The sequence below is a fragment of the Chiroxiphia lanceolata genome, chromosome 21, assembly GCF_009829145.1.
Source record: "Chiroxiphia lanceolata isolate bChiLan1 chromosome 21, bChiLan1.pri, whole genome shotgun sequence".
In the NCBI taxonomy this organism is placed as follows: domain Eukaryota; kingdom Metazoa; phylum Chordata; class Aves; order Passeriformes; family Pipridae; genus Chiroxiphia; species Chiroxiphia lanceolata.
Genome location: NC_045657.1, coordinates 5,610,019 through 5,637,348, shown reverse-complemented (window position 1 = coordinate 5,637,348; position 27,330 = coordinate 5,610,019). Strand labels below are relative to the sequence as shown.

At 52.8% G+C, this 27,330-nt stretch overlaps 1 protein-coding gene across 2 annotated transcripts; it reads left to right on the top strand.

The window, feature by feature from the left end:
- Positions 1-31: 31 nt before the first annotated feature.
- PTPA (protein phosphatase 2 phosphatase activator) lies at positions 32-26,989 on the top strand. Of its 2 annotated transcripts, none has more exons than XM_032708372.1 (10): positions 32-151; positions 2,207-2,307; positions 3,490-3,576; positions 8,562-8,687; positions 9,427-9,544; positions 11,022-11,121; positions 11,978-12,102; positions 12,602-12,702; positions 17,082-17,189; positions 22,710-26,989. In XM_032708372.1, the coding sequence occupies exons 1-10, from the start codon at positions 127-129 to the stop codon at positions 22,782-22,784; spliced, it is 966 nt and encodes a 321-aa protein (XP_032564263.1). In that variant the 5' UTR covers positions 32-126; the 3' UTR covers positions 22,785-26,989. The 2 variants fall into 2 exon arrangements, with proteins under 2 accessions (XP_032564263.1, XP_032564264.1); XM_032708373.1 differs by having other exon boundaries at positions 74-95.
- Positions 26,990-27,330: the final 341 nt, after the last annotated feature.

Below are 27,330 nucleotides of genomic sequence, written 5' to 3'. Positions count from 1 at the left end.
CGCCGCTGGTTGACAGTGCCCGGAGCGGCGGGGCCGGGCGGTGTGCCCTGCTCAAAGATGGCCGCCGGCGGCTTCGGCTTGTGCGGAGGTGGGAGGTGAGGGGCGGCCGGGCCGGGCTGCGGGAAGATGGCAGAGAGCGAGCGGCGGGCAGGTGAGGGGCGGCCGGGGGGCTGCGGGGCCGGCCGGGATGGGGGCTGCGCTCAGGACCCCCGAGGGGACTGTCCTTGGGGCCGGGGTGCGCCAGCCGCGGGGCATTGCGCCCCGGGGGCGCCGGGCCCGGGCTGCGGGGGGGGCGGCGGCGGCAGCGCCCGGCCCGGGGCGAGGGGAGCGCGGGGGCGTTTGCTGAGGGTGGGGAAGGGACGGAGCCCCGGAGCGAGGCGGGTGGTCGGGGCTGAACCCCTGGAGCCTCTGGATCGGGGGTCCCTCTCACCCCCAGCCCAGTTCTTTGACTGATTCCCGCGCGGAACGGGGGGCGTGTGCTGTGGGATGCCCGAGTTTAACTCCCCCTCCCCGCACCACCACACACCCCTGGAAGGGTCTCCTCAGTCCAAGCTGCTTCTCGTCATCAAGCTGACCCGCTGTGCTCCATCGCACCAGTAGGTTTGGATTCTCCTGTATTCATCCCAGAACACTGTAACCCCTGCAGCCCTTCCGTGAGTATTCCTGGTCTCCTTCCCAAGAGGCACGAAACAAAGTGTGGGTCAGAAAGGAGCGATGGCTGAGAAACAAATACAAAGAGATAAAGTTCCGTGAAGAGCAAACACCCGGATCCCCGGCCCAGGACACTGCCCTGGCTGCCCCCTGGGATTTATGTGTCACCTGTGATCATAGACACATCAGTGTTTGCCTTTTTATGCCACTGCTTGGGAGTTTTTCGTTGTTTTCATGTTATAAACACTTTTAAAAGCAGAGCTCCATCCTGATGTCGCTGTGAGTTGTGTGCAGAATTTTCAGAAGAGAGACACGCACGTGCCTTTCATTGAAATTCATCACGTGTTGTTCCTCTCATCCTTGTACCTGGGAGTTTTGCTGTAACTTCTGCAGGAATGAGCCAAACGCTGTGACACCCCAGGGCAGGAGATGAGGCTGAATTTGTTCTGTGCATGGGGAAGGTGAAAGGCAGAGAAGTCAGATGACTGTCAAAGGTTGTATGACAAATCTATAGCAGGCTCTGCGTGGTTCCTGGGACTTTGGATTCCTTTTAATCTGATCTGCCTGCCAGGCAGCACTGTGGAAAAAGGCTGCTGATGCTTCTGGGCGGTGCTTTCTGCATGAATGCAGTTGATAATACTTTAAGGAGTTAGAGCTGGTGGTACTTGTTAGGGAGCCAGTGCCTGAAGTGGCCAAGATGTGGAGACCAATCACTGAGTGTACCAGGGCAGCTGGTGTTGGACAAGTGCCTGCACAAAACCTGAGATTAAAAAGGTGGACAGAGTGGCTCTGACAGAAATCATAGATTGACATTAGCACCCAGGTTCCTTGACAGACCTCTCTGCACAGCCTCTTGCTATTGATGGTTGCATTTACCAGGAGCAAAATACAAACTACCTTTAACCTCCTGGAGCTTTTCTGGCTCTGCAGGGTCATCCTGGGTTCAGGTGCTGGGGAAAAGAGCCCCTCTAATGTGTTAACAACTTGCATTTGTGTTAAATATAAATCCTGGAGTTTGAGAGAGCTTTGAATTAAATGATCTTCAAAGTTTCCACCTGGAAGAGGTTGTGTCCCAGCATCCCCCAAGCTCTTGGGCTGCCTCTGTTGAACTCCTCCAGATTGTCTGTGCAGGAATTGTCCTTTTTAGAGGAATGCAGATCGGACTTAATACCTAAAAACAAGGCTCAGTAAGTTTGTGGGAGAGTTCAGTGCTCCCACACGACCTGAGGCTTGGCTATGCTAAACAGAAATAACTAAACTGGCTGGATGTTGCCTTTGTTACCTCCTGCACCAGTCTCTGTGTCCCAGTGGGAAATGCATCTTTAGTGATGAAAACAGACATAATGCTGCTTTCTGAAGGCTTGCCCAGCCTTAGGAGTGTGTTATCTATGGATTAGGAGGATACTGGTGAGGAGGACTTGGTGAGATAGCACAGTTGGGATGGATTTGTTTGCTTTGTATCTCCTGAGAAATAAACGTTGATTTCAAAGAAAGGAAGATACAGGATTTCTTCTTCTCCACTGCCTCTGTTTTAACTCTTTTTTGCATCTCCCAGGTGCCTCTGAGGAGGTGGCTCCTCCCATCCAGCAATGCTTCATGATCCCCAAAAAGGAGATAAATGTGGTTTCCGACATGGCCAAGTGGAAGCGCTCTCAGGTATGGCTCTGGGAACAGGGAAAACTGGGAAGTGCTGCTGGGCTTTCAGTGGCAGCCAGGTCTGGTCTGGGAACAGCCAGGAGGTAAAGCAGGGTTGGGCAAGGAATGGGAAATTAATGGGTTTGTGCCTGTTTGTAGGAAAATTACTTGGCAGCGAGGTGTGGAGGAGGGAGCCAGGGAGAGCCCAGAGGCTGAGGGAGACCAGAGATGCTTAGAAATGATTCCTGCTCCCTCCCAACAAGCTGGACAGGAACCTGGTGACTATTTAATCCCACCTGGCCTTTATTTTATACCCAAACTGGATTTACCCAGTGCTGTTTGAGCCCGCCTTGAACATGGTCCTGCTGCCTGGGTTGGTCCTGGGGCCTTCCCACTGTGCTGTACTGGAAAAGGCTCTGGAGCCAAGGCCTTCAATTTTCAGGATAATTTTTGTTTACAGCATGTGTGGAGCTGGTGGAACAGCAGGTTCTCCCCTCTCTGCCTTTGAGGGATCGGGGTGTTGGCCCAGACTTGTCCCACCAAATTCTTGCTCAATGACTGATCTGAGATGTCTGGAAAGAAGCTGAAGTTGCATCCAGGTGTCAAGCAAACCTCTGGGTGCAGCTTCCAGTTTAAGTCTCCTGGGTTTAAGCACTTGCTCTTGGTCAGGATTTTGGTGCAAGGAGGGGGAGGTGACAGTGGCTGCTCTGGAGCTGTGGAGCTGCACTGGAGATGGTGCTTCAAAAGCAGCAAATTTAAAGAGAGGAGCAGTGAGGAGCCTGGGCTGTGTCCCAGTTCCCTATCGTGTGTGAGCAGGGGAGAAGAGTCCAAGGAGGAATGGGGAGATAACAGTGCAGGTCTGGGAGGAGCAGGGTGCCTTGGCACAGCCGAGACTCTGCAGAGCTCAGGAGGTTGAATTTGACCCGATAGGAGCTGAGGGAATGATTTTGGGGTCAATGTGAGCATTTTTAGGACGCTCCTCTCTGTAATTTTCAGTACAGTCACCATCTGCCTTCTGCTGCCGGGGCTGCCAAAAAGAGCAGCGGCCTCACAGCAAGCCCTGCACCCCCGGGTGTCTCCAAGGAAGCAGTGTTGTGTGCTGGGAAGGGTTTCCTTGGGGTTTAGGCTGCTCCCATGCTGTGTTTTGTGTTCAGGCAGCCCGTGGGCACTCACTAATGCCCTGCACTCTCGGTGTGTTCACAGGCGTACGCAGACTACATGGGCTTCATCCTCACCCTGAACGAGGGTGTCAGGGGCAAGAAGCTGACCTGTGAATACAAAGTGTCAGAGGTAGGAGAAGAGTTTGGATCCCCTTATTTCTCCTTTCCTGCCTTTTTTCCTTTTTTTTATTTTTCTTTTTTTCCTAATTGGCTCTACAGTGAATATTTCCTAGGTGAGGAGTGAATTGGCAGCTTATCTGGGAGCCAGGGAGAATAAATGTGGTTGGGTTATGCTTGGGGATGCAAATACCAGGCTGCCATCCCCACTCCAGGAGGCAGAGGCTCCCAGTGTGTGCTCACTGGATGGGAAATTCAGCAAGTTACAATTGGATAGAAACTGGTGTGGAAAAGGAGGGTGAAGAAAGGACACGTTTTGCCCTGTTTTCACAGTCTGGCTTCAGTCAGTGAATGCTTCAAAAATGTGATATTCTTTCCTAATTGCAGGCAAAAGGCTGAGATGTCTCTGCCTTTCCTGTTCTCCCACTGGCTTTTCTGTAGGACCTTGGGCAAGTCACTTCTCTCCTTGTCCCTGGGCTTCCTCGTTACTCAGAGTGTGACAACAGCACCAGTGTCCTCGTCCCAGGCTGTAGCTGAGCTGTGCAAGCTTTGCTCTGACAGTTGTGACCTCAAGGCACATCACTGACTGCACCTGCCTTGCCAAGGGTCGTGCTGAGGGGGCTGTGGAGCTCACAGGGAGCTGGGCTGAGCTGAGAGGTTTAACCTGAGGGGCAGGATTGCCCCTTCCAAGGTGCTAAGCAGAAAGGACCTGTTTTTTCCCCTTGTATGAATGTGGCTGTCACCTGGCCCTGCCTGTTGCCATGGCCAATTTTGATGTCTGTTCACCTTTTCGGGTCACAGTGAGATCATTTGGAGCCAGAGGGAAAGGACAGGCACCCTCACTGGTGTCACTGCTGCCCTGAGGGCTCTCTGGGTGCTGCCAGTCCACAGAGCACATGTTGGATGTTGGATCCCCCCTCCCTTGTTCTGCATTACAACAAGGAGATTTTTGGGTACATTTTTGCTGATCATGGTGGTGCAAGAAAGCTGAGAATGAATGATGTAAAGAGATCATGGTTAGCAGACTGGGTCCTGTGTGTTTATGGCTTCATTCTGGTGTGGGAAGGCAGCTGATGATGGTCTTTAACCCAGTTGTTCATGTCTGAGTCCAGCCTTCCCTCCTAGGAGCCAGCATGTGAATGAGAAACTCCCTTGTAGTTCATGGAGGGGAATGGGGATAATGAGCCCCTTCCTAACAGGCTTCGTGCCCACCTTTTGTTCCTTCAATTCAGTAGAAACTGCTGTCAAATGCTGCTCTTGCTTTCTGCTGTTTGCGTTTCACCTTTGAGTTTTGTCTTTGTCATGATCTCGCTTGTTCCCAACCATTCACAGAGCAGTTCTAGGGAAACAAAGCATTAAAAATGAGCAAAACAAAGAGTGTGAGGGGAAAAACCCCAACCCTCTTCCTACAAGCCTTTGAGCTGTCAGGAAAAGCTGTACCAGGGCTGTGTCTGCAGCAGAGCCCTCTCGGAGGGAATGTTTTCCGTCCATGGTCCCAGCCCAAGTGACAAACAAGAGACACGATCCCGACTGCCTGGGAGGAGGCAGGGAACAAATCTCATGCCCCTCACACCGAGGAGAGCAGGAGCCCATGACTTGAGGCCCAGGTGGAGCATCCCCAGGGTTGCCTTGTTGATGAGGTTGCTTGTTCACAGGGGCTGCTTTGTAGATCAAACTGCTTATCTGTGCTTTTAAAGGCTCAGCCCCTCGTGGCCTCTGCTTGCATCTCTGCTCAGCTTTCTTCTCTTTTGCTGTACCTGCTGCTGATGTGCTTTTGTGCCATCCCATCTTCCTCCCTGATCAAATGCCAGGGACACCTTCCTTTGGCAAATGACCTCCTAGAATCCTTTCTGCAGAACGCGTATCCTCGCTCTGACTTACTGGTATTGCTTTGCCGTGGAATAGAAAAAGGAAAATATGTTCTGCTCAGCTTTTAAAGAGAAGCTTAATGGTTTCCAGAGAGCATGTGTCGATACCAGCCTTTCTGCTGGAGCAGGAGCTGGATCCTGTGGGGGCTGAGCCCCCTTGGAGACCTGCTGAGCTTGCTGTGCTCCCACTGAAACGTTCCGTGGAGCTGTCTGGGGTTTGCTGGAGGCATCTGACAGGCACTGATAGCCGAGCTGTTGTTTAGGACTCTGGTGTAGACACTGTGTCTGGCACAAGGTTGTGTGAGTGATAGGGTGTGACCTGCCTTCCCCTCCTGGAGGGAGTGCTTTCCATGCAGGGATCCTTCCGGGGCTGCGGCCTGGAGCAGTGACTTGGATCAGAGGAGAGGTGCAGCTAGGAGGAGGAGGTTAATTTTGATTGTGTGAGGAGCAGACCTTCCCTTCCAACAACCCAGTGCACTGGGGGAAACTGGCTGCAAACTGGCTGGCCTTGTGGCTTGCTCTGCTTCCAGGAGGGAAGTGGGGGAAGCAGCTCCCCCCTCTGACAGGGCCTGAGGAGCCCAGAGGGGCAGACTTGGCCCCCATGGGCAGCTTTGGCTGCTGTGATGCCTCCTCAGCACCTCTGTTTGCCTGGCTCCTGCTCTTGAGAGCTGCTGACAGGTCTGTGCTCCGAAGGAAGCTCTGTGGTTTGCCTTTGGGACCGGTGGCAGACTCAGGGTCAAGGAGATGCAAAATCAGCACAATGAGAAGAGCAAGGAGAGCAGGGGGGAGGCTGCCCTTGCTTTGATCACTGGAAAGGTAAAGCAAAAATAGAGCTTAAAAGCCCAGCCAGGCAAAACAGGGCTGCAGTGGTGCTGATGGTTGTGTTCCCACAGGCTCCTTTCCTCCCCCACAGGGGTCAGCCCTGGATGTACAGGTTTCCTCTGCTGGACAATGGGAAGCTGCTTCTTTTAGTAACCCCCTTTTCAAAGGGCCTTGAGCCCAAAATGAGCTGCATCTCTTTAATTATTTATCGGTGTGGCTGATCTGGCAGCTGGGTCCTGCTCTCCCGTGTTCACTGGGGCTGGGCTTTTAATCCCTTTAAAGCCAGCGAGTGGGGAAGGGGAGGTTGGAGTCTGCTCCCCAGGGAAGGAGCTGGTCCGTGCCAGCCATTTATCCAGGCAGCACCGAGTGCTCGTGGAGAGGGTTTGAAATACGGTGGCTGCTCGTAATGAGCTGCTGGTGCCGGCGGATAAATCACCAGCACGATTTAATTATTTAATGCAGCCCAGTGCTGGGGATGCTGTTGCTTAATTGGAGGGGAATGCGATAGCCAGGAAAGAGTAGGGCTGAGGCCAAACCTGGCCCGGTGCAGTGGGGATGTGCTGGGTTCCTGCAGCATTTTGGGAGCAGGGAGCTGGAGCAGAGGGGGCTGTGCTGCTTCAGTCCGCACGTATCTGGGGCACTGGCCTGTTAGTGGCTCCAAGGCCACCCAGAGCTTTTGGCTCTCTTGTCCCTTGGCTTTTTTGTGTTCCTGGTGTGCTCAGGTCTTGTCCCAGCCTCTAGTCTGGCTCAGCAGCCAAGTGTCGAGGTCCTGTGAGGTAGGTGGATCCCTTTCCTGCCTGATCCTGCTTCCCGCTGGCTGATCCCACCATGTCCTTGGGGTGGCACCTCAGGAGTCAGTGTCTGTGGGAGGCTGTGTGTGCCATGGGACCCCTCCTCCCGGGAGTGATCCTCAGCTGGCCCAGCGGCAGCACCGCTCTGCCGTGCCCATCTCTGCCCACCCCCTTCCTGTGGCACTTCAAGGGCTGGAAACTTGCTGGGCTCTGCTGTTTCCTCGTCCTCCCGGCAGCAGCAGCAGCGTGAGGAATTGAACCACAGCCCAGGAGACCAGCCGGCTTCACATGGTCGATGCCTCCAGCAAAGTCAAACCAGCCGCTGCTGCCGCCTGTCCTCTTTGTCCCCTTGAAGGAGGAATCCCCTCTCGAGACAGAGGAGCCTACATTGCCCGGGGCCTGGCCAGCTGCTGTGGCGGCTGACGGCTCTCCAGCTGCTTGGAGTCAGGCAAGGAGAATCCCAGAGCCTCTGGCAGGCTTGACCAGTTGTCAGCAGAGCCTCCTAAAAGTGTCTGGAGCTGCTAAAAATGCTGCCTGTGGCGTTGGCTCTTGGTGTGTGGGGTGTAGCCATTCCCCACGCAGGGAGAGGGTGTGCATTGGCCAGCCTTGGTCTGACAGCACAGATGCTGTGTCAGCTGCTTCACCTCTCTTTTCCTTCATGGCCACTCTCATACATCCTATACATGTTCCTCACTTACAGAACTAGGTGTAAGAATTGTGACTGTTGTCTTGCTGTTGCTGTTGTCTTCCCATCAGCTTTGTGTTTGTATTGAGACATTTCTCTGGGAGCCAAGAGCTTCTTCTCCTACCTGCTCTGATGGGAGCACTGGTGGGCAAACCAGGCTGCCTCTTCCCCTGGATAGGCTGTGTTTTGCCACATCCCTGGGCTGAGGGATCCCTGCCATGGTGGCCTGGCTGGTAGGAGTTTGAAGCAACAGGAGTCATGCTGGGAAGGTTGACTTGATGTACAGACGTGTGGTGGTTTAACAGCATTGCTGCTAATCCTGGCTCCTAAGAGACACTTCAGGACAATGATAAGAGCCTTGAGAAGGGCCTTTAAATCACATCATCAGCTGTTGGTGAGGATACACGGTGCTGTATCCTGTGGAGAACACAGGGCCCTCAAGATGCAGAGCCTGAGTTTTGTGTTGGAGGCTCCTGAACTGTGTAGCACTTCCCTCCTTCTCAGCCCTCTGTGCCCCACAGCCAGGAGCTTGCTGTAGGTCTTCTCTGAGAGGGTCTGGAGCACAGTGCTGTTACAGCTTGTGAAAGACTATGGGGGCAACTGGAGAGTCTGCCTCAGGCTGGTCTTTGTACTGGACTGATCTCCTGAGGGGAAGGATGGTTTTCCCAGCCCCCCTGCATTTTGAGGAGAGTTGACACATCCCATTTCCACTTGCCAGCCCTGGAAAGAATGGTGTGGGCTTTAATGACTCCAATGCAGGGAAGAGATGTCAGAGCTGAGGGACTGCTCTGGTTTATGCCACTGTGACCCCTCATCCTCTTGCTCTCTGTAGCCCATTGAAAAGCTGGTGGCTCTGCTGAACACCCTTGACAGATGGATTGATGAAACCCCACCAGTGGATCAGCCTTCTCGCTTTGGGAACAAAGCCTTCAGGACCTGGTATGCCAAACTAGACCAGGTGAGTGTGTGTTTCCTGTGTGGTGGTACCTGCAGCTCCCACAGAAGGGCAGTGTGTCCAGCAGGGATGGCAGAATGGCTCCATCACTGTGTGGCAGCCAAGCAGCCTGTGGAGGAACTGCCCAGATAAGCTGTTAAGGATCCACCTCTTGATATGCATCACTTACCCCTGGCCTGGTGCTTGTCTTTTCCTCTTGTGAGAGCATATGGGCCATGTAAATGCTCTTGGCTGGGTCTCCAAGTTCTGGATGAGCCTGGAGGGCTCTCCAAGCCCAAGGAATTCCTTTTATTTTTAACTGCCCACTGTGTCACAAAATCAGAGAAGTGTTGGGGAAACTGCTCAGCTTCCTCCAGCTCAGAGCACTTGCCCTGCACTGGGTGCTGGAGGTGGCACAGTCCCAGTCCCAGCAGCAGAGCCCTTGCAGCTGCTCTAGTGATGCTTTTGTCCTGGAGATGGCTCACTGGGTAACTGGGTCAGTGGACTTGGATGCTGAAGCTTTTCTGTCCTGCAGGATGCATGTGGCCTGGGTAGGTGTCAGGCCAAGTTTTCCCTGACTTTTTCCGTCTCTGGATATGACTTCTTCAACAGGAGGGTTTGCTCCTCTGTCGTGCTGGCTCTGGGCACTGCAGGAGAGCACCACTGCAGCTCCCCCACTGCAGCAGGGGCTGAGCACAGGGTGACTTGTCCCTGGGGACTGTGGCAAATCTGCACTCACTCAGGGAAGTCTTGTGTCTTTCAGGAAGCAGAAAAGTTGGTGGCAGCAGTGATTCCCAAGCATTTGGCTGATGCTGCCCCAGAAGTGGCTGTGTACCTGAAGGAATCCGTGGGGAACTCCACCCGCATTGACTATGGCACAGGTACCTGGGCTTGCACACTGGCCAAGGCTGGGCTAGTTGGGAAGGGACCCTTTGGAGCCTGGTGCTGCATTAATTTAAATGTTATTACCACTTTTTTTAGTTCCAGCTTGAAACAAACCCCTTCCTTCTGGGCCCCCTCACCCCTCTGTCCTGTGTGGGCTGTGACTGAGAGCTGGGGCTGGGAGCTGTGCTAGAACTGTGACACCCTTTCACATCTCACTGGAGGAAATGGGGACCAAGCTGTTCTGGGAATAGCTGTAGAAACTGCTTCACTGCATGCAGGTGTCCTGCAGTAGGCAGTTTTAAAGGGATAAAATATAATGGCTTGAATTGGAACTAGAGTGAGAACCGAGTTCATGTTCAGTGGGAAGTGTCCTGAGCTCTGGTGCTCCCTAGAAGTGACGTTGCTGCTTACAGAGGGACTTTGAAATCTGAAGGTAGAAACATTTTGCACCTAAGGAGGTGGTGAATTGCAGGTTGAAGTAACCACACTGGCTTCAGCGAGTACAGAATTGTCTACACACTCTGCTCCTCTCTCTGGAGGACAGCTGTGCCCTCACCAAGAGGCAGGAGAGTAGGATGCTGTGGGTGCAAGGAAACTTGGGCAGGGAGAGGAAGAGGAGGCTGTGGGTAAAAGGCTGAAGATCTGGAGGTTGTGCAGTGCAGGCTGCGGCTCACTGGCACCAGGGGGAGATGTTGTCCTTGGAAAGGGACTTGCTGGATGGGGTTTGGTCAGCTCAGAAGGAAATTCAGCCTCTTCTCCCCTCCTGTGTGTCCCAAGCCAGAGGCCCATGTCCTTGCTCATAGTGACCAGACTGTAGGTGCATTTTGTTCCTACACTGGGAGCTGCACCTGCCCATAGTGTTGAGCTGCTGATCTTGTACTCTCCCTTCTTCTGTGATCCCTTCCACTAAAAGACATTTCTGGGGTTGCTGGCTGTTTCTTTTCCTTGGTGGTTGTTTCTTTTCCTTACTGTTAGCTGGAGGACCAAGCTGCAGGGGCCCAGCCTGAGATCCCAGTACCATCTGGGACAGACTGTTCCTGGCAGTGTCATGGGATCTGCATCCTTCTGACACAGAGATATTTTTGAAGTGGGAGGAAATCTGTTTACTTGCAGATGTGAGGTTCTCTTGCATCCCCTGAGCAGATGACTCTGTGGTGCTCCACTTCCCCTGCTGTGCCAAGCTCCTGGGAAAGTCCCTGCCTTGCTCCCAGCATGCCCAGTGTTGGAGCTGTTTTTCCTTAAGAATCTTTTCTCAAAGTGAATAATCAACTCATGAGTGTCTAGAAGGTATAATTTGGGTGGGTGCTGCATGAGGATGAAACGTCGTCAGCTCATGGCATTCATAGTGACAACAGGGTTGAGAGGGGACTGTGACTGCTGTGATTTCTGAAGAGCTGTTGTGGTGCCCACAGAAAGGTTGTCCTGAGGGCCAGAGACACCAGTGTCATGTCTCTTCATGTCTTTTCACTCCAGGGCACGAAGCTGCATTTGCAGCCTTTCTCTGCTGCCTCTGCAAAATTGGTGTGCTCAGAGTGGACGACCAGATGGCCATCGTCTTCAAAGTGTTTAACAGGTGAGGTAATGGAAGGAAAAGGGCTGGAAGTATTGGGCTGTTTGGGGGAAAGGGCAGAGTGGGAAAGCTGAAGCCAATTTTAGACAAAATTATGAGCAGATGTACTTTTTAATGGACTGTACACTGACCCATTATAACTATCTCCAAAATAGATGATGGCCCCTTGTCTATCAGAGGCTGAGTGTCCTTCTGGAAAGTTACTTTAGTTGAGCACAAGTTACTGAGCTCTCTGGGTGAAGCTGTGTGTTTTGTGCTAGGCAGGAATATCTGATCAGAGGATGTAACATTTCTTCAGGCATCAAAAATAAAAAATCCATGCAACTAACAGGCTTCCACTGCTCCTCTAGATGTGTTTCCAGCCCAGGAGGTAAAGTTGGTAGTGATGAAACTGGTGGATTGGGTGTTTGGAGTCCAGAGATCTAATCCCAGCTGTATCACTGTTTGGTGGCATGGAAACAATTTCCTTCAACAGCACTTTAATTTTCCACCTGAAAAGTGGAAGTAGCAATTGCTGTAAGGTGGAAAACTTTGAGCTCTTTTGGAAGTTGTTGAAGGAGAGTGAACTGTCAATGTTTTCAAATAACAGTGGGGATGGGGAAAGATCTGTATCAACATAAGACACTGCAGGTGAAATAAACCCCTACCACTGGATTTCTCTGTGAATTTGGTGTCAGGTACCATCAGGCTGCTTCCTATGGCAAAGGAGCTGAATATATATTGTATGTACTGTGCTGTATGTGGAGGTCCTGCTTACAAAGGATAAAGCTGTGTCCTTTTCCAGACTGGTTGTTCTTCTTATGTAAGTCAAAGGCAGAAGAAGGCCTTGTCTTAACCCTTCTTCTCTCTTTGGTCTCAGGTACCTGGAAGTGATGCGAAAACTTCAGAAGACCTACAGGATGGAACCTGCTGGCAGCCAGGGTGTGTGGGGCTTGGATGACTTCCAGTTCCTGCCTTTCATATGGGGCAGTTCCCAGCTGATAGGTACTAATACAGATCTTCTTCTTGTGTCCCAGCCTGCCCTCTGCCCCATCTGTCTAGGCTGCAGAGATGATGGGACTTGGGGCTGACTTCTAAATTCAAATCTGTCAAATTTGTGCATTAATGCAGCAGAAGAGTTTTGGGCTTGGGTTTTTTTTTTTTTCCCCCTCAGCTTTTCAAATAAAGCAGGTTGCTTAGATTGGGAGATGGAAGTGTTCCTTGTACAGTACATTTGTCTTTATTGCAATGACTACAAGCTTTTTAAAAGGAGAGTCTCGGGTTTGGTGCTAGAAAATGCATTTTCTGCCCTGGGGAGTTTTCTCCCTGCAGAGACACTGGAGTGGGAGACGAGACAGAAGGGAGCAGCTCTGTGCTGACTTTTGAAGAGCTCTGATGGGAAGATAGTGTTTCAGGAAGAGGGGCAGGACAGCACCTGATTGAACTTGGTCTCAGAAGGGGGCTGCCTTACAGGTTGTTTCCTGTTGTCTCTTACTCTTTTTAGACCATCCAAGTCTGGAGCCTCGGCACTTCGTTGATGAGAAGGTGGTAAACGAAAACCATAAGGACTTCATGTTCCTGGAGTGCATCCTCTTCATTACAGAGGTGAGGAGTGGAAAGTTTGTCCCACAGGGACGTTCTTTTGGCATCAGATACTTGGCTCTGGCTGTGGTTTTCTGTTCCTCCTTTGCTGCTTTGTTTGCTGTTGTGGAACTGTGCAGATGAACTGTTGTTGCATGTCTGAGGTGCTCTCCTTGAATGAGTTGAGACAGGGATGTTGAGAGGAAAGTGTAATTAAGCTGGATTGGCTGTGGATGGTAGTTGAAGAGAGCTGTAACAAGAGCAAACAAATAACCTTGGATCAGTCAGTGGGAACTTGGATGGAGAAGACTGGTTCCTGCAGATACTGTAGGAAGATGAAGTAGGAGCTGCAAATCGACTGGGCTTGCCAAGACAGCCTCCCTTCCCTCCAGCCCTTGGGTGCTGCTTGGCAGCCCTGGGCCACCCCTTGCTTAGGGCATGCTTCCAAACTTCTGTGCTGCTCCTTCTCCTCCAGGTTCTACCAAAAGCCCATTAAATGCACCTTATTTGCAACTGACCTAGAGCAGGGAGTGTGCTGAGACTCACCCAGCTGGCAGCTCTCTCAGGACTGGGGATCCTCAGCTTGTTGCCAGCCATGGGCAGTGTCTCAGTGAGGGAGCTCAGGGCTTTCTACCCTCAGCATCTGTGGAGGAACCAGCTGTGTTTCTCCCGGCTCCCTCACAGTCTGGAGAGGGAGAGGGATTTCTTGTCTCTGGCAAGAGGGAGTTGATGGGATTAATTTTGAAGGACAGAGTGCAGTTCTTCCCCTTTGTTCTGTTCACTTTCCCCCCTCCTCGCCTCTCTAATTTAGTGATTAGATGAGAAGGGAGGTTACAGAGTATGAACTTAGCCTTTCATGTAGGAAATCTTCATAGGAGCCTTTGGCCCAAACCCCAGGAGGTGCTGTGTCAAGTCCTGCTGAATCTGGTAGGGTTTGTTGGTACTCAGCACCTCACAGGGTTTAACCCTTAATGCCAAGATAAATCATGCCACGGGTAGTAAAGAGGTGCTGGTGGAAGAGATCAAGATGAGGACAGGAAAGCAGGAGCCAAGATGGTCCAAGATTTATTTTAGTTTGGGCCTCTAATATCCAGATAGTGCACTGACCTGTTAGAAACAGAAAAACACATCTTTTGACATGTGTGTAGAAAATTCTGCAGCGCCCAGATGACAGGTGAGGTTTAAAATACCCAACACCATCCTGCTGCTTCAGGTCACGCTGCTTCTGCCTGCTTAGAGTCAGCTTTTTAGCAGGCTTTTAAAATAAGTGATTTGAGTTCCTTTTTCCGCACATTTGTCGGGAATCATGGAATTCAGTGTTTCTGCTGAGTTCCTCAGTGCCACCTGGTGGCAAGGAGCCCTCCTCTCGGGCCTCCTGCCGTGAGCCTTAAGGGACAGCAACAACCTGCATTACCAAATGCATGGTATGTTCAGTCCACCTCCATGCAGGCACTGGTTCCTTTTTATAAAGATTTTGCTTTTAAAATCTGGGTTTTTTCCCTCCCAAGTGCCCAGGAAAGCTGTAACTGCCACTAGAGGGGGTGAGGCAGCCTCAGCACCCTCCCAACGCTTTCTCTCCAAAATCAACAACAAAACATAATAGCAGGGAAAAAAGATAGAAGGGATTAAAGACTTTAATAAATGAACGATATTATTTTCTTCTGAGCTTGTCAGCTGGAAACAGCTCTCCTTTAAAGGTGTTAAGCACATAGCAAACACCACAGCAGTTCCCGTAGTGGGTCTGGTATGTCTTGCTGACATGAGAGCAGGTTTTGTTTCAGCAGGCTACAACCGAGGTAGGTTGTTTTCTGTCAACTGAGAGAATATTCTCTTGAGCAGATATTGTTCTCAGCCCCTGTTGTGGTGTTTGCCACGTGTGTATTTAAACCTCAGGCTCTTAAAGCAGCAGCAAGATGATGTCCAGGCTGATCCCACCACGGCATCCTCCCCACAGCTCCACTCAGGCACGGCAGTGAGCCTTGCATGAGCTGGCCTGATGTTGGGAAATCTGTGGGGTGGGTTTGGACCTGAACACATGGTTCTGGAACAGGGTGAGGTTTGCAGAGCTGGCTGGGACTCAAGCTGTTCCCCTGCTGCTGCCTTTGCCTGTCAAAGTGTGCTGTGGGGTGTGTGTGGTACCTGCAGGTGTGAGGATGAGGCGCATTTGGAGCATCTCTGCCCAGGGGCTGTGGAGGGCAGCGATGCAGGGCTGCCTGTGTGTGTGCAGATGAGGGGTGCTGGGTGCCCCCCAGCTGTTGTGGGCATTCAGTGCACTCGCCCCAGATGCTCCTTCGAGAGCTCAGGGCAGGCAGCAGGAATTTCAGCTTCAATCTGGCTTCTAAATTTGGAGGTTTGGGAAGGGAGGGCTCGGGTTTCTGCTGGAAGGGAAGGAGCTGACAGGAAAGCACGGCCTCAGCCGTCCCCCTCCCCCCTGCACTGACAGAGGAACCATTTACAAAAGGCCGATTCTCTTGGGAACCGAGAGGCAGGAACGCCGCGTCTGTGAGTAATTTCCTGCTCAATATGGCTGCTCTGACTCACTCTGTTCCCCTGGGGTCACTGCGGGACTGCAGCGCTCTCGCTGCCTCTCGCTCTCCCCCCCAGCTCTCCCTCTTCGCCCTTTGTGGCTGGAAGGAGATGGATTTTTTTTTGTTCCCCCTCTCAACCCTCTTATTTTTCCCTCCCCAGTGTGAAGCCATAGCAAAGCCATCCCTCTCCAGGTGCCCTGGGTGAGGAGGGCCACAGTGGTGGCCGTGCCAGCCCTGCCCGCCTCCTCCACACTCTGTCACGCTCACTCCAGCTTGGGAAGGGAGAGAAGCAAAGCCTGGTGGTGGTGGCTGGTGCAAACTGTGCCCCTCTGAAGGGTGGTGATGCCAGGAGAAGGTTTGGCATCAAAATTCATGCAGCCAAAGCTCCTGTGTGGGAAGGAGGTTCTTTGAGGAGCCGCCTGGCATGGAGCTCCCTGGCCTTGGGTGCCTGCTGGTGCCGAATCTCGGCGCTGGATAACGCGCCGGCGCTGTCGGTGAGCGCCGTGCTTTGTGTGCTTACACGTTTCATCCTGTACCCACGAGGAAAGCGTGTGGTGTAGGGGAGCAGGAATGGCCAAGCGGCTCATCCATCATCCCCCGGCTCCTGGGAACCACCGAGGGGAAGCGGAGATGCATCCGCGCCCTCCCGGCACCGGGCAGAGCTACAGACCCGCTTCCCCTGGTGCTCCCACCCCAAGGTCAGCGGGTGTGAAACGTGTCACAAGAAGTGGGGGGTTTTTTGGGTCCCCCCACCCTTTCCCTCTCTTTCTTTCTCTGCCTCAGGCTGGTGCCATACAGGCATTGCAGAAATTTCCCAGAGCAGATTGATTGGCTCTGCTTGCTTTTACAGAGAGGTTCTTTTGGAGGCTCTTTTCCCACCCTCTCTCCCGGCCTGTGCGTGCGTGGAGGGAAGGGGTTAGTTGTTCAAACCCCAAGTTGTGAACGAGAGTCCAAGAGATTCCTCTCTCCCCACGCTCCTTTTTAGTGTGAGCTTCGGCCTTGTGGTTTCTGATGTCATGGGAACTTCGCTCAGTCAGAGTCGCTGTGTTGTATTTCTTTTTCTCCCTGAGGGTCTGTTTTTGTTCATGGAGAAGAAGGGGAGACAACTACCCAGGGAATCTACATGCAACTGTCCCTGATTGCAGCTTCACTCCCTGCCCTCTCTTCTCCAAACTGCTCACCCTGGGAGGAGAAACACTGGAGTATGAAAAAAAATAAAAATAGAAATATGTAAAGCATTTGCTGCAAGGCAGCAGCTCACAGCTCTGGAGCTGGTTTGGAGAGCAGGACTGGAGTGTGTCCCCTCTGCTCCTGCCTCCCCCAGAGCCCTCCTTAGCTGGAGGCAGGTGTGGAGTGGGCTGTGGACACAGAACTGCTGCCAACCTGCACTGCCCTCTGTATTCAGGGAAGGCAGCGCGGTTGTCGCTGCTGCTTGTTGTTGATCTGAATGGGGAATGAGTCATTTTCTTGGAAAGCCCAGCAGAGCTGCACTGGGAGGTTTCTGGGTAGAATAGGAACAGCGTTGAGCCAAGCTCTACTGGAGGGGAGAACGGGACTTATGTGGGGCTTTTTTAATGCAGTCATTAAAAGGGAGGTGTGCAGGGGGACCTCTGATTAGGAAAGCGTGGCAGGAAAAGGCTTAATTTTATCAGGGAAGGAGGGGAACTGGATTGCCACGGCTTCATGTGATGTGGCCGCAGCGGGAGGGAGCGCGGAGGGAGGGAGGGAGGGAAGTGGCAGTGAGGTGGCTGGTGCGTGGGTCACAGGGCTTGGTGGGAATGTTTGCTTGGAGAGAGTGTGAGCGTGAGTCACTGCTGGTGCACGAGCTTCCTGGCTGGCCTGGCTCCCTCAGCCCTGTGCTCGGGTCTCTTTCAGATGAAGACGGGCCCCTTTGCCGAGCACTCCAACCAGCTCTGGAACATCAGCGCCGTGCCCTCCTGGTCCAAGGTCAACCAGGGCCTCATCCGCATGTACAAGGCAGAGGTGAGCACTGTGAGCAGGGGGAGGCTGCTGGGCCTCCTCCCTTCCACAGCACCGTGGGTCAGCTCTTGTGCTGCTCCTTGGTGTAGGGACCCTGTCACAGTCATTGGCTGCCCCTTGCTCACTGAGCCCTTGGACAGTTCAGGTGCTGCTGGCTAGAAGGAAGCTCCTGCCTGCCTAGTGTTTGCCCCAAAACCAATCCCAAAATGGCCATTCCTTGCAGACATGATTTTTGCCATTTCTTGTCTTCCCATAGTGCCTACAAATTAGGGCTGATGTCTTGACCTCCTTTTCCGTCTGGTCCCACCACAATTTTACCAGCTGGAAGAGACTTAGTTTAAATTATCATCCCATGTTTTAAGGGTCCCAGAACAGGCTGAATGCTTGCTACTGATCTCCCCTTGCTACATGTCCTGTCCATGGCCACAGCCACCTCCCTGGTTTGGCAGTCCTCTGCCCACCAGCACTGCTGGCGCTGCCCTAGACTTCCCTGGTGAACCCCTGACCTGGGGAACTGGGCAGTTTTGGCTCTCCTTTATCTATCCTTCCTGCTTGAGCTAACCCTGAGCTCGAGGAAGCAGGACAGGAACTGCCACATCTGGGCCTCTGGAGGGAACATCTCTTGCTGGGCAGGATGGGACAGTGCTGGCTCTGCAGGACACACTGGCTGTGCCAAGGGCGCTGAAGGAGCAGAGATGGTGCAACTCCCTGGTGCACCCAGTGGTGCCTGAAGGAGTTAATCCCACCCCCTATGGTCTGTGCTGGTGACAGATCTCTGCTCCTGTTGCTGGGACGTGGGGCTGAGGCTCAGGGACAGCTCTGCTCAGGCCCAGCGCACAAAGGGGTTAAACTGTGCCGAACTGCCGCTCCCTCCCCCAGCCCTTCCTCTGCACTGCACATCCTGTGTTTAGGTTCCAGGCCACATACCTCTCTAATCTGTGAGGTGTCACTCCCAGGCCCGCTGGCTCCTTCCGCCCCCAGCTCAGCTTTCCTCCCAGCCTCCAAGGAGGAGAAGCGGGGCTGGGGGTCGACCCCCTTGGCTGGCTGCTCCTTGGAGGGGTGCCCCGGGCTGCTCCTCAGAGGGGGAGGTGCCCCTGGGCTGCCCCTCTGAGGCTGCCCCTGTTCACAGCTCCCTCACAAGGGCTGGAGACACTGCCTGCTGGGAAACCCTGAGCTGGAGGCTTTTTTGTGAGAGCTGAAGGATCTGAAGGGAAGACCCTGTGAGTGCTGTTAAAGTGAAACGTGAGTCCCCTAAATCCTAGAGCATCAGTGTGGTCTGCTCCTGCCTTGGCAGCCCTGCCATGGTCCTTCCTTTCCTTTGGATCAATTCCTTTGCGCAGCTGTCTGGGTACTCCCCTAGCATCCCACATGCCCCAGGATGTTCAGGTGCTCCTGCCTGGTGCCCCACATGCCCTGTGCCATGTGGTGGCTGCCACCTGTACATGACTGGAGGAACTTGGCAGTGGTGTGCCCACAGTGCAGTGTTCATGTCTACTGATGTCTTGGGGCCACTCTGTGCTGGCAGATCTACCTGTGCCCTGACTGGGGACAGCACAGCCTGGAGATCCTCTGAAGTCTGGGAGATAGTTTGGCTCTTCTAAGTACACCCAAGGCATGGCCTTTTCTGGAGGCCTCGATCTGTTTTGAGTAGCAGGTGACATTCTGCATGAAAATGCTGGATCCAGTAGTGGTGGGTCTCTAGAAATATCTCGAGATGTGGCTGTGTCAAGGAGAGAATGCAAAAGCTGCCAGGAAGGGTAATGACACAATTTTAGGCTAAGGTGTAAAAAACATTGAGTCAACCAAAGAGCTTTAAATTTATTTTTTTCCTCAAGGAATATTTGACCAGTCCTAAGAACACATGATTTTTGTGCAGCAGTGTCTTCTCCTGGCACTGCGTGGTGCCTGTGTTCACCTGGATGGGCAGAGGAGAGGGGGGACTCCTGCTGTGAGGGGTCCTCACTGGTTCTTTATATATAGATATAATATATCTTTATATATAATCTGCTCTGGGGAGTCTCCCACCCCACTGCTGGCTTAGCAAGTTCCTGCCTGGCTTAGCTGAGAGGAATGTGGATGTGGATGTGGACATGGCAGTGTGGCTGGGCAGGGCTTTCAGTTATGGTGTGCCCGGCCATGCAGGTTACACCAACATTTACAGCTGGAGGATCTCTTTGGCTGATTTTCTGGGAATCACACAACACACACAAGGTTCAGGAGTCACTGAACCTTCATCCTTTGGGTGTTTCAGGCCGGGCACTCAGTCACTACTGGAGGTCTGGTCTATTTGCTGCTGGCTCCCAGTGCATTTCTGCTCACTGTGCCCAGCTCTGTAGCCTTCACCAGTGCAGTCTTTCTCCAATGAGCCACTGCCAGCATTAGCAGAAGGGAAGTCAGCAATAGCCCCCCAGTGCTGACATGAATCTTTGTCCAGCTCAAGGCAGGCAGCTTCTGTAGCAGAGCCTGGAGTGTGTGATGGCAAAGAGAAGGAAGGTTTGGGGTTGCGATGTTGCTTTGTCTGACTGGCAAAGATGTCCTTTTATTTATTTTCCCCTCCCTTCTCCCTGCCCCTCTGATGCCCTGTTGTAATGAGATCGGGTGAAATCAGACACTCAGGTGGAGGCTCCAGCTCTGTAACACATCTGGGCTGGCTGGGAAGCGCCGGGTGCTGCACGGTGCTGACCGTGACAGGGTTTGAGTGGAGGCACAGCACAGCCAAGGGGTCACTGGCTGGAAGCAGAGCAGGAAAAAATCAAATGCTCACTCACAACCTCCTCTCACTTGGTGGGAGTGGGGCAGCCCCAGACTTGGTTCCTTTAAAAAGCTTTGTCTTTCCTCTGTCTCCTCTGTGGGATGACTTTAACCAGCCGACAGAAAGCTCAGGTGTGTCCGTGTGGCTGGGAGCTCTGGTCTGGATCCAGCCGCTCCAGGGTGCATGGGCAGTAGACTGAAGACAACATATCTTCAGCTCTGTGTGTTTATGAAATCCCAAATGTGTCTATTTATAATATAATGGGTGAAGATGTGTTCTCTCAGAAGTCCAAGGGCTTTTCTTATTCTCTCCATCAAAGGCAAGTGAAGAAGTCGACAGAATAGAGTGTGGTTAAAGCAGCAGCCTTGATGTTTTTCCCCTGAGCCTGCTTTTGAGTCTCCTGACCTTTCCTTCTCTGCAGTCAGTCGGGAAATACTTTCCATTGTAACTAATCTAGTCCCAGTTCCATCTTTAAAGGTTGGACTTGGTGTGTGAATCTGCTCCCCAGATGAGTCCCAAGCAGACCTTCAGCATGATCAAGATGATGGCAAGAAGAAATAAGCTTGTCCCCTCCACTGAGCTAGTGTTGGTTTCATTAGTTTCACCCACATGTGATGCAGGGAGGGTCCTGTCTCTTGGTACCTCTAATAATCCAGAAAATTTGTGTTAGTTCTGCTGGATATAGAAGGAAAAGTTTCTTTGCTCCTCTCTTCTTGGGCTGGCGATGTGTTAAGTGGAATGGATACCCCTTCTTCCCACTGGTAGTTAAGTCTCTTCATCTGGAGCCCAAACCAGTCTGGTCTTCCATGGGATTCCTTGGATCTAATTGGGCTGACATTTCTAGCTGTCAGCATCTCCGGTGTTCATTTCTCTCTGCTCTTCCCTCACGTCACTGTTGTCCAGTGCTGCTTCCTCTGAGGATTTGTCTAAGTGGTTGTGTGGAGAGATGGCAGCATCTCTGAGCATTAGGAAGCTTTGAAGGTGACGTGCCCTGATGGTCACAGGACTTATTTCTCCTTGGTGCATTGCCATGGAGGTTTGTGGTTTTCTGCCTGGCTGTTATTCCCCAGGAGTGGATACAGCCGTGCTGTACCTTCACTACTTCCAAACTTGTTTTGGATCCAGTGTGCTTGTGCTTGGAACCAATTGTCTGACCTCTGGCTCCGAAGGGATTACTGTAGGCCTCGGTTTCTGAGCACAAATCCTCCTGCTTGCCTGTGACGGCAGCTCGAGGGCAGGGTGCCTGTGCCTGAGTCCTGCCCTGGAGGAAGAGCTGACTGCAGCACACTCTTCCTCGCCAGCCCCAGAGCTGGGGTCTCCCCTGCTGCAGCGACTCCAGCTTGTCCCCATGGAGAGCACAAGGCTCCTTCCTATGGAAAGGAGAGTTGTAACTGCACCATGGCTCTTGTCTCCCTTTGGTAGGAAGGAACTGTCCTTCAAAAAAGTGCCTGGAGGAAAGAGTTGTGCATTTTGCCCCAAAGATCTGCCTGGGAGGCCGCTGACTGTAGGCAGGGGCCAGTGTGACCATGACACCCTCCTGCCTGTGGGGAGCTGAGCAGCATCCCACCCACCTGGCTCTCTGTGCCAAGGAATTGCTGGGACTAGATGGATTCCTCTTAGCTGGTATCTGCTGGGCTTTGGTTGTACATACTCCATATCTCCCGTGGAGTCCCATCAGCAGATCTGTTCCTCAGCTGGGTGCAGGGAAAAGCCTCTTTACCCAGACACTGTGAGTTTGGGGTTCTCTTCTCCTCTTCATATCATGCTGTCTAGGGAGGGAAGAACTTGCCCCTCTGCCTGTAGCAAAGAGGTGGCCACCACCTCACCAGCCTTGGTAATGAGTCCCTATTGCAGTGCAGGGGGGTGTCTGTGGCCCCTGTTCAGCACAACGAAGGCGGGTGATGCCAGTGCAGGCGCAGCTGTGGGGCTGGCGAACACGCACTGCCGAGCTCTGTGTGATGGAGGTGAGTCTGCCCTGTGCCCTTGCTGAGCTTTGGGCACTCTGAGTCTGCAGTGACTCAAAACCCAGAGCTCTGAGTGGATCTGGCAGGCAAGCACTGGCAAATTCACAGTCCTGACCTTCCTGTCATTGGGATGGGGAGTGGAAGGGCCTCTGCCCTCACAGCCTGGCTCGCCCTGCACAGAGGAAGAAGCAGCTCTGAGCTAAGCTGCCTTGTAGTGGATGTATATAACTGATCTCTGATCCATTACTCTTCAGTGGTGGGTGGGAATTTCAGGAGTGAGGCGTTGTTGAGAATAGGATTATATCTTAAACTATGGCTGCAAAATCACTGGTTCTTGTCCATCAAAGACCTGAGAGTCTGGAATGCGGTTTGGGCAGTGCCTTGCGGCTGCAGGATGGTGCCTCAAACCTGGAGTGTGAGCACTGGCCTGGGGAGGGAAAGTCTCTTCCCTGGGGGGTTCTGCAGTTCTCAGTGTTTGTAGGGTGAAGCTCTTCAAAGAGATCAGTTCGAGCAAGGAGAGCGGTGAGAGAGAAAGCTGCTGACATAGACATGCTGCTTCTGCTCATGCTCCAGGCCTGAATGTCAGTAAGCAAAAGGCTGAAGGGAAGGGGATGGGGTTATGAAGTGTTAGTGGCCTGAGGAGCCCGATAGGAATGTGGGGGGAGACATGGAACTAATCCCTCTGCCTTTGGCTGAGCTGCCCTGAGCTCGCTGCCTCCTGACCCTGCGGGCAGGATGTAGCTCTGGCTGCCTGTGTAAGGTGGAAATGTCTCCTGAATTCACCTCTCTTTGTCTCCCCTCCTGCAGTGCCTGGAGAAATTTCCTGTGATCCAGCACTTTAAGTTCGGCAGCCTGCTCCCCATTCAGCCTGTGACATCCTAAGGAAGCCGCGGGAGGAGCCGGAGCAGCGGAGGCACAGTGCGGCGCTCTTCCTCCTCCCCTCACCCCCTCCTCATCGCCCTGCCCATCCATTCCTGCACATCCTCATCGGCAACCACAGATCCAAAGCACTCGCTGGCCTTGCACGGGAGACAGGACGGACCTGGAGCAGCTCCCCCTGCACGTCCTCACCACGGAGATGTCTCGCCCTCGGCCAGGCCAGGGCCGTGTTTATCCACGGCTGCCGTGCGCAGCTCCAGGCATGGGAATGGGTTTGGGTAGGGGCTGCTTTGCAGCAAAGGCCCTCTGCTTCCCTTCCCAGGAGGAAGGGGTGTGGAGGGGAGGAAGGCACGTGTGGGTGTGTTGGGCAGTGGTAACTGCGATTTCCCTTTTGAATTTCATTGGAGTTTCCTGTTGCTGTTTGCTTTGGGAAACCACCGCACGGGGTGAGGTGTGAGCCTGTGTGTGTCTGTAGGCAGCCAGCTCTCCCTGCTCAGGAGGTCTGGAATGGGTAAAGGGGGTTGTAGGGGATGTCTGTGGGTTGTTGGAAGCCCAGGGTGCCATCTCTCCCTTTTCTGGGTAAGGAAAGCCCCCTCCCTCTGTCTCTTCTGCAAGATTCCCTTTCTTTCCCGCTAGCACCTCTTCTCTTAGGTGAAGCTGGGAACCTTCTGGGCTGTGGCTCTGGAGCCGGAGACAAGGTCCCTGGAGGGACCTGGCTCTGTGGGAACAGCTATGCAAAGACACTGCTCAGGCTCCCTCTTAACGGGTACAAACCCTGACACGTTTGCACACATCCATGGCTGGGTCAAACCTGCCCTCTGAACTCCCCGTGCTTTGCTGCCCCAGGGCTGGGCTGGCCTCAGTGGCACAAGGTGACCGTGGTTGCTCCTGCTTGGTCATAAATTGTAGTGACAGCCCCATAGCAAAGGGATTTCCCCATGGAGCAGCATGATCCCAGCTCTTCGAGGGAGACATCCCCGGAGCACAGGCAGCATGAGAGGGCAGCATGTGGCTTTACATGCATTTATATCCCTGTACTGGAAACAAAAAGCATAAATAGCCCAGGGCAGCAGATTATACCTGGAGAAAGCTCTTTCCCTTTGTCGTTCCCTGCTGGTGTTGCTGTGCTGGACCTCAGGCAGAGGGACCAGACTTCCAGTGCCACTTCCAGTTCCAGCAGCATCTTGAAGGCAGGTGGTCTGGATCACACCAGCAGCATCACTGGAGGGCAGAAATGGCTGGTGCTGTGTTTGAGATGAGCTGTTGTATCCACAGGTCTTGACCAAGGTGGTCCACAGCTTTGCAGCTGTGGAGAGGAGATGCTTCTTCTTGGGGTTTCTGGGCTGGGTGTGGGGTGACAGGGCTCTGGTCTGGTGTTTGCTGAGGATCAGGAGCAGTAGGGATCCTTCCTCTGGCACTCCTGCAGAGCATGGAGGGGGCAGTGGGGCTGCTCAGTGCTGGGCTGCTCAGCTTTTGCTGCTGCTTTACTGCTGGGGAGGGGGAGAGAAACCTGCTTGTGATTTTTTTTTTTTAATTATTATTTTATTTTTATTTTTTCATTATTTTTACCAGAACCTACTCGCTCCCTCTTGTAAAGGTTCTCACAGGCGCTCAGGGGAAGGAGAGCAAGAAAAGAGTCTAAATTAGGAGGCAGTGAAGTGTCCACAGAGCTGAAGTAGAGCTTTCTGGCACTGCTGCTGTCCTGACTGCTCCTGGCTTGGCCCTGGGCAGGGGGTGGGGGACAAAGGGCTTTTGACCTGCCTGAAACAACTTATAAACTTGTATTTTAAATGAAAATGGAAGACTGGGGTTAAGTCTATTTTACTTCTGAATGAGATGTGTTTTGTCTTGGCTTTCCAAATGGATCCACTCCTGGAATGATGGTGGAGACCCCTGTGCTTGCTGGGGCTTGATGAGTCCATCTCCAGCAGAGCAGCCCGTGCCTGGCATGGAGACCCTCAGTGTCCCCTCACACTGCTGTGTGGCTTTTGGCAAGTGTCCCCATGCTTTAAATGGCTGTGTGGCTGTGCAGCATCTGGCCAGCAATGGCTGAACAAAAGCCTCTGGTCTCCCAAGTCTGCCCAAGGGTCGGGAATGCGTCTCTCCTGGTCATCTTACGGAAATGGGGCTTCCATGCAAAAGGATGGTTGGAAATGTTGACATCCGTGCATGGGAGGGACACCCAGAATGTGGAATACAGCACCAAAGAATGGTGGAGAGATGCTTCCTTCTCCTGCAGCTGCAGCCACTGCTCCCTGGGGATGGTGTCCCTGGGCTTGGGACCTGCGGAGGAGGTGGGAGGAGGCTCGTGCAGAGCTGTGTTTGTTGCTTGCCTGAGTCTGCACATTAATCCTGCTGGGTATTTTGGGACTTCAAGCAGCTAACTCTTATTTGAGTCTTATCAGCCCGCTTGGGATGTGCCCCTGTCACGTGGCAGCCACCTGCTTGCCTCCCTCTGACTCCCACAGCGTCCGTCACGGCTTCTCGGAGCTCCGCTCCTCTCCTGGCACATGCACACGTGTGGCACCACCCAGGGCTGCTCTGTGTCCAAAGCAGCACTTCCCACCTCCTCCCGCACTGTAGTTTGAATTAAAGTCTTTGTGTTTTGCACCAGTGACTGTGTTGGTCTCTCTCAGACTGGGGTTTGCTCCCACTTTGGGAGTAGAGCCAGTGAAGCCGAAGGCCGGAGCCCTCGGCACAAGGAAGAGGCACTTGCTGTGTTGGTGGTTGATCTTTTGCTTGCACCAAAATGGACTCGTTATTTACTGCATGATCAAGTGCATCCAGTCTTTGTGTTCTTCCTGGGTGTCTCTCTGTTGTATGTTTTTATTTATTAACTTTTTTGCTGTGCCCACCCCCCTCCCGGCTGGGATTTGGCAGGTAGGTGATGTGCAAAGCCTGATCCCAGGCCAGCAAATACTTCTTGAAGATCAGAGACTCTCATGACCAAAGGACGTTTGAGCCTTGTTTCTGAGGCAGGGTGAGAACTGGAACCTTTTTCTTCAGATGTTTTTCGTGTCCTGCTGTAGGAGCTGACTCAGGACTTCCAGCATCAGTTTAGTTCAGCAGCTTTGTTGGATTTATATTATACCTGGATTAAATTAAACCTGGACCTTCTCACGAGTGGTTGGAGGTAGCTGTGCTGAGCAAAGGCTTGTTTCCTTGTCTCTGGGTTACATTGTCTCCATCAACAGGGGCCAACTGTGCGAGCGCGCGTTGCTAAAAGCGGCAGCAGCGTGGAGGGATGGATGGTGAGCAGAAATGTCATCTTGGATCACAAATGTTTTCTTTGAAGGCGCTTGAATTCGTCTTGAGCGCGTCCCTTAGTGAACATGACGTGCAGTGAAGGGGAAGCAGACGTAGCGTGGGTTTCTGGCCACCTTCCCCCTCAGCCCAACTGGCCAAGCCAGTTTTTTTAAATTCAGTTTTCAGAGCTGAGGTTGCCACACGTAGGGCGGTTTGTGTTTCTGTTTAACAGATGTTGCCTTTGCACAGGGCAGGTTTGCAAATCGCCGTCAGCCTTCCCCTCTCTCATTCTTCACAACCCTCCTTTATGAGTGATCGCTCATGGCAGCCACTTATAAATGAAGTAAGAGTTGAGAGAAGGAGCCTCATGTGGGGTTGGGAGTAACAGAATAAAAACTGCTTGATGCCATTGTTGCTGCATTAACTTGTCCCCTCACGCGGTGCTGGGATCCTGCTGGTGAATAAACAATGCAGCCCCCAGTGCAGGACCAGCAAAGTCTGAGCTGGCACTTGCCAGCATGAAGGTGCCCTTTGTACCCCAAGGACCTAGAGCTGAACCACTCAAGAGCCCTGGAGTCTTCACCCTATCCCTGCAACTGCACTGACTTCCTTCCTGAGAGAGGGAAGGAGGCAGAAATGGGTGGGAGAAGGTGGAATGGATGGTTAACAATCATTGCTAATGTAACCTGGACTCTCCCACTGGCAGGTTAGAGAAAAAACTTGTACATTTGAGAAGCTCGCAGGGATCTCGTTGCTGCTCCACCAAGGACTCTCCTGGCTCAGCTGTAGATTTACAGGGCTTTTGGAGGTCGTTTCATGCTCTAATAGCCAAGAGGAGAGATCTTCATCCTTTAGCGTTGTTTCCCCTTCAGTGGATGAGCACTCTTCCCATTGACATTGGAGAAACTCTTTGAACGTCCTGGGGACAGACAGGTCTTGTAAAATTGTGCCAAACTTTCAAACTAGGGTGAGCCAAATTGAAAAAGGGCCTTCACGTCGGATTCAGCGAGGGTGGAACCGTGACAGGTATCCTCAGCTTGGAGATGCACTTGTTCTGGAGAGCACAGGGCTGTGAGCAGGTTTTAGAGGTTAGAAAAGGCCTTCCAGGGAGTGGAGTGGGTGCTTCTGCTTGCTATAAAAAGCCTGGGCTTGGGAATGTCTCCATCAGCAGGCTCAATGCAGGGCGTAAATACAGTTGTCGCTAAAATTGGAACGAGTCACTCCCCATGTTCCCGGTTGCAACTGTAACACGGATAATAAATAACATCAAAATCCCACATCAGAATTCGGGCTCCTTAATGCT